The sequence below is a fragment of the Austrofundulus limnaeus genome, unplaced genomic scaffold, assembly GCF_001266775.1.
Source record: "Austrofundulus limnaeus strain Quisiro unplaced genomic scaffold, Austrofundulus_limnaeus-1.0 Scaffold191, whole genome shotgun sequence".
Taxonomy (NCBI): Eukaryota; Metazoa; Chordata; class Actinopteri; order Cyprinodontiformes; family Rivulidae; genus Austrofundulus; species Austrofundulus limnaeus.
Window position 1 is genome coordinate 574,064 of NW_013952593.1, and position 7,072 is coordinate 581,135.

A 7,072-nucleotide genomic window follows, 5' to 3' on the forward strand; every position below is an offset into this window, starting at 1 on the left:
CGTCTAGCCCTTCCTGTCTGTCAGTCAGCAGAGTTGTAGCTCCGCCTCCTGGTTTTACTGAAATAATCCATTTTCTCCAAACTCATCTCTAAGTGAGACACGCATGTTTTTATCAGCGATAAAACATTTGGAATTGTGCTGACTTGTGTTTGTCACATTACACATTTAGGTTTGGTTTGATATCTGTGTTAAAGTTAAGCACGCTGATGGCGTAAAACTGACACCATGAGTGAAAGGTCTGACGCAGGATGTGTAAAAGGTGACATGTTCAAAATCAAAACCCAAGTATGTATGGAGTACATTGTTTTTACTGGCACATTGCGGAACTGAACAATATGCCTTATATTAGCAGTTTGACATTAGCTTTGGCCACTTTTTTGTCTAGCTATGTATCCTCCTGAGTGTGCATTTGTTGGCCAYAAACACCACTGCGCCGTGCCACAGGCTGCCCTAATTTGTAGGCTCCTTCAAATGCAGCCCACAAAATCTCAAAAATGAAGGATGCATCTGAGTATCCTTTCCTGCCAAGGACATCTGTATTTACAATCACTTATCAGTAGAMCAAAGATGAAAAGTTTGCTAAAGTAATAATTTATTTGACAGCTTATATGCGGTATATGCGGTAGACGGTAGAAACGGTATGAAGTTGGCCTACGGTAGAAATTTTTACTCTACCGTCCTGTCGTCATTACGTCATCGCACCTGTGTGAACAGGGCTGCGAGTGCAGAGACAACTGGGCAGGAGGAGTTCGAAATAAAATGAAAAAATTATAGCGTTTTAAAATGCGTAAAGACAATAAATCCTCAAAATTTCCCCCTCCCGCTGTAGAAAAGTTACGTCAGGATCATTTCTTTCCTCTCTCCCTCCACGTCGCAGAGAGCGAAGCTTTAATAACAACAGGTTTTTCACACCCGAGTTGTCGGAGAAAAAACTTGTTTTTATGTATTGTTACCCACAGAGAGGATAAAAAAAGACATTGACGTTCGTTCAGTCATAAATCCATCTTGCTAATGTAAAGTCGGTTTCTGCTCTGATGATGAAGACACGCAACAGAGCAGCAGCTGATAAGTTCAGCAGGCAGAAGCTCATTGTATGGCAGGCTGATAATAAAGCAAAAATGCTGGGTTTGATTAAGATTAGTTTTCTGCAAAAAAAGCTCTAAAAATTACATTATCTTTACTTTTTATGATAATTTTCTACCGCGATATATACCGTTACAGTGAAGGGATTCAATTTATACYGTGATATGAATTTGAGGTCATACCGCCCAGCCCTAACAGCTTATATAACATTTAGATACACTGTCTTTAAATAAAATGAAAGCAAACACTACTAAGTGCAACCTTTGTAAATCTGTGGGTGGAAAATTACATTTTAAGCTTTRAACTTTTCTTTGTATTATTTCCAAACTCAGAGAGCCACCAGAAGGCATTTCCAATAAAGTGGATGAACAAAGAAYAGTACAGCTTTCAACTTTTTGCCAACAAATGAGCATTTGCCACGACGGCTCATTGGCTGGTGTTCCTTGACCCCTACAGATGGAGAAGTTAGCACTGGCCTTCACAACAGACGGCACTAAGTAGTCATAACTGATAGAAATAAATTAAAATTAAAATATGATGATTAATGTGTCATTAAATCAAGAATTAGCGACATTGTGCTAAACCATCCTTAATATAAAAACTGTATTATCCAAATARAGATTATAATTTTGTACAAAAATCTCCCCATTGACGAGCAAATTCTGTAAATAATGCTTCTTATTTAAGGAAAAAAGATAACTCTAAACCAGCAAATTCAAAACCATTATCTAAACGTCACCAATGTTCAGCATGATGAGCTTTATAATAGCACCAGCTTTCCACTGAGTAACCCTCAGGACTGAAAACAGCAGACATGCTATGAAACATGTTGGATGGAGGCAGAAAGGAGCCATCATAAACAGCTTATTTTAGATTTCAACAACAGTGGCGCCATGGGATTTAATTTTCTACCTAGTTATCCGAACTGAGTGTTTTTCTCGTCGTTCAGGCATAAAGTACCTGCTGTAAAGGTCAACAAGTACAAAGCCCTGCTTCTCCCACCCCTYGATTCTGCCAGGGAAAAAAAAAGAAAAAAATAAAGCGAAAATTCTGCTCAAATGAAGCCAACGTTTGAGTCCCTGATGCGTGCARGCAAATCAATGTGAGCACACTCACACAGAAATACATCTCCGTTCAGGTTATGTGGGTTGACTTACCGAAGTGTCCTTTTTTTCATTCCAGCGTGTAATGAAGCTATTCTCCCTCTCCATCTGTTGCACCTGGTCTACGTTGACCTGTTGGACACAGAAACATACATGTCAGAACTCAGAGCACAAAACATTCTGGTTGCATGCATTTGCAGTCAGACATTTACATTCACTTTAACATAAATGTCATTATGTGGGGCTTTAAACGACTGATTTGAACCTAAGATTTCAACAATTTTCAAGAATAAAAATTTGGTACACAAGTGTGAATTTATTGGAGATTGTTCCTACCCAAAAAGGTTAAAATTATATTCATGTCCAATTATGTACATCTGCCCCAGATGTTGCACTACACTTGTACTGTTTGTTGTTTCGACTGACAGGATAAAAAAAATTCCAGTCAATCTGATTTTACACATCACCTTATTTTTAAAATTGATAAACATTCAACATTCATTTTAATGAATATTCAGTCAGAACAAGCTGAACAGATAATCCACATCAACCACATGAACACGTAACTTTTTCTCTGCAGTARCAAAAAAAATTGACTGTGGTCCCAATAACCCATATAAATAATGGCATTAAACCTTTGTACTTAATATATGAACAGATCACCTGTCGTGAACGTACAGTCTTACACCTTTCTCCTGGTCCACTAATGCATAATCAAATGTCTTAAGCCATGGATTCTCAAACATTTTGGGTCTGGGGACCACTTACAAGGGTGAATATTTTCCAATGACCCCCTCATAAACCCATGCTGTTTTAAAAAAACTATTTATGTCATTTTAACCCCTGAAGCCCATGGGAAAAGTATCTTKTGTTTGGTTTAGTGTGTTTGTTTTACTACAGCTGTCCGTGGTAACAAACCCCCTTACACTGTTCCTGGGTCTGGAGCTGTCCGTGGTACCAAAGCCCCTCTACACTGGTTCTGAGTCTGGAGCTGTCCATGGTACCTAACCTCCTGGGGCTTGCTACAGTGGTTATTGTCATGATTGCTTAGGACAGATGACTTCTCATGGTTATGGTTGTCTTGATGTTGTTCTGGAGGATGAATTTGAGCTCTTCTGCCACACTTTTTTTCCCACTGCTTTTCTTAACGCCATCATTGTTCTTGAGTGTTTTGAACAAACTTCGGACACTCAGCTGCTGTGACATATTCTTAAGTGAAGCCACCAAGGTCATGCATCAAATGAGAGAACAGATAATTAATATGCTAACTTGCAACCATCTGGACAGGGATGTAAATTGCAATCTGTCAAAAAGACAGATGGCCTTCAGATTTTTCCGTCAAAACAGTCAAATACAGAAAATGTTCAGTTAACAAGACCCCTGATTTGCCTTCATTAATATTTTGCCAAATATCCCTTACAAAATCCCCCACTGACCACATGCTTTTTGTAGCTATCAACAAGATTTGGTCATAAATCTGACTGCATACTTCTTGGTAGAATTGGTAGAGTTAATTTAAATTGATTGGTTTCTTGGTGAGGACCCAGGTTTTAGACACAGACCACAATATTTTAACAGGTTTGAGGTTGGGGCTTTGGGAAGGATATCACAGAAGCTTGGTGTCAGTCTACCTCAGTAGACAAAAACAAGTTCTGACATGTGTTCGGGATCATTGTCCTGTCAGTACACAGGGTTGCATCCAAATTTCAACCATCTAGCTCTTGATGCAAGGTGGAGATGAAGAACTTCTATGTGGACCTCTTCCCTCAATAATACATCCACTTTGTGTAGTGCATCAGTACCACATTATGAGGCTTCCTTGGTTTGATAGGCTTACATTGACATCTTCAAACATACTTTTTGGGACTTTGGCCAAATAACTCATTCTTTGTCTTTTCTGTGATAAAGTTTTCCCATATAAGGTATTTGGGATGTCCACGTGGGGCAGCTTGAACACTAGCAACATTGGTAAGCTTGAGTCTTGGTGGTTCCTGGAGTGTCCCCAAACATCTCGGCCCACTTATTTTTATCTGAGCCTGACAGATGAGTATTGCTCAACCCAATGGGTGCTTTTAAACAAACTTCTTTCATGTTGGCAAAGAAAATCCACCAGCGAAAGTCATTCATGATCACCAGTAAGAAGTTAGTCCTTAAAGGGATCCCTGATTAGTTGTAACAGACTATTTGATAAACATATATTTTAACTGTAAAATAAAGACTATAAAAATACTGTAGGCTGTTTAATTTTGTAAATTTACACACAAAGCATTCTGGGTAAATGATGACATGGATAGGTTCTCGGTGTGAGCGAGCTATATCCACCCTGAAGATTAATCTTGGACAATTTCTGATGATCGATTCTTAAATGAAACCAGAGAGCGTTGATAGAGAGGAGAAGGTAGAAATGACTCAGCCTGTAACTGCAAATGTGGATGGAGGACAACAGAGCTGCTTCATGGAAGAAGAACCTCAGCTTAGCCTGTTAGCCTTTGTGCTAGCACTGATGCTATATTGCCTTATATGTATTAGCTCTGTGCTAGCGTGACAAACAAGCTAAACTGAGGTCCTCCATCCATATTTTCAGCAGGCTGAGTTACTTTTGCGTTCTCCCCTCTGTCATGTGAATGGAGGACCTCAGTGACGAGAGGAGAATGTGTAGCGTTGAGCGAATACATATATATATGGTGATAACATCTGGGCTAATGCTAAAGCTAACAGGCAAAGCTGAGGTTCTTCTTCCATGAAGCAGCTCTGTTGTCCTCCATCTATATTTTCAGTTACAGGCTGAGTCATTTCTACCTTCTCCTCTCTGTCAACGCTCTCTGGTTTCATTTAAAAGAGCCGATCGTCAGATATTGTCCAAGGTTAACCTTCATGGTGGGTATAGCTCGCTAGCAGCCTCGCACCGAGGACCTATCCCCGTCATCATTTACCCAGAATGCTTTGTGTGTAAATAAAATGACCCCATCCGTGTAATATATTTTAAACTTTTAGTTTAAAAATGATAAAAAACTAAACAGCCTACAGTATTTTTACAGTCTTTATTTTACAGTTAAAAAATTTGTTTATTAAATAAAGTCTAATGTTACAACTACCGGTAATCATGGATCCCTTTAAAAGGTCAAAGTAAGTGATATTCAGAGGTTTCAGCAGTACTTCTTTTAAGATTTTGTAGGAAGTATACTACAGGAATACCTAACTGAATTGTTGAGGGGCTACACTTACAGCCAACAGCTGGGATGGGAGGGTGGGGTTCCCTGATACAGTATTATGTAAAATACCAAGTACTATTATCTTTTATCTGTTCATTTAGTTGCATTAAATTGTAAATTTGAAACTAACAATTGATTTTTATACAGATTAAATTTAAAATAAAGTTTTTTTGGCATGGGTGGGGCTCATTGGCGAGCCAAATGTGACTAGTTGAAAAGCCCTGGTACACTGTATATTTGAGCATGTCTGTATAATTGTGACCCTGTACAGATTAGAAAAATCCATTATGATTACAAACTCGTGTACTCAATTCTTGTTTTCAGAATTGACTGGAGCTGTATAATCATACTAATGGTGCTGTATAATCATTCCACTGTGAAGAAAGAAGGTTTGAAAAAAATAATTATTAAAAGCTCATGATGAGTGTATGTAAACTTCTGATGCCAACTTTAAACCACGTTTCAGTAAAACGACACTACAAAGCCTTCTAAGAGTGATTTCAGAAAAGAAAGTTGGCTTGAAGCATTCGACACCGCTCAGCATCGAGACAATACTCCATTTTTTAACAAAACTCTATGTGGGAAATGACATTTCTTCTTCCAACTTATTTTTTAAACTTCATTATCATTTTCAAAGAACAATTTGCTTTGTTCAAGTTATACGAGTGGCAGAGAAGATTGTGGGGGCCTCGCAAATTTCATCGTGTGCGTGTTTAGACCTGATAATGGGCCCCGGCGACGACAGCCCAGCGCAGAACCAGGCGCTTTAATTAGCGAGACGTCTCACTCTTTTTATGTCACTGCGAGTGTATTCAACTGGCATTGGGGGTTTATGATTGGTTGGGCTTAATGGCTATTTGTCATGCGGATGACGGCGTCCCGAACCGATTTGGAGCAAATGCCTCTACTTTATTGCCTGAACAAGAGAGAGCCAGGCGTTCCGTAGGGAATTAGGAGTCGCTCTCTGTGCTGTCTATCCCATAAAGCCAGGCAGCTCTCCAAGGGTAAAACTGATCCCGCACCAACCCCTCCCGCCCGTCCACACATCAGCAAAGTCAAGCCTGTTGTGTAGATTTGGCAAAGACTGTTCTGCTCCCCAGATGGTTGAAGTAAAAAGAGTGTAAATAAAGTCATGCCTGCAGCTCGCTTTAAATATGCAACATATTATCTGCATATTCGGTTGATCTGTCACTGTGTCTGCAACGCAGAAGGTCGAGTAAATCAGACTGTGTGTGCTACAAGTTTTACAAGGTTTCAATCACGGGCTTTAGGAGACGGATAAACAAATCTGACACTGAAGAAAAGCAACRGGGATGTTTAATGTGCCCAGGCTGTTACAAAGCCTTGCTACTGGTGGTAGAGTACAGTTWAAAAAGTTCAAATAAAAGAGCAAAGAAGTTGAAACTAATAGAAAAGGTCAGCTTCTAAGGTAMAATGTGCGTAAAAATAACAGATGACCAGTCAATGTCATCATACAACACAATAAATGTGTTAAATAACATAAAATTAAATAACATAAAACCTAATTTCCCTCTGGGATCAATAAAGTATTTTTGAATTGAATTGAATTGAAAAAAGCAAGGTGATTCCTTATTTTTTGCAGGTTATATACTGTATTTCTGCAAAATCAAGATACCAATCCACGTATACGGTAGATTGTTCTTGGGCTTTTCC

The 7,072-nt window shown here is 39.0% G+C and overlaps 1 protein-coding gene across 1 annotated transcript in view; it reads right to left on the reverse strand.

Annotated features, from left to right (window-relative positions):
- arap2 (ArfGAP with RhoGAP domain, ankyrin repeat and PH domain 2) overlaps window positions 1-7,072 on the reverse strand; it is a gene marked incomplete at its 5' end in the record, with an annotated part of 96,083 nt that overhangs the window by 31,529 nt on the left and 57,482 nt on the right. Inside the window, 1 exon segment of the mRNA XM_014018386.1 lies at window positions 2,241-2,318. Within this exon segment, the coding sequence (XP_013873840.1) occupies window positions 2,241-2,318 (78 nt within the window).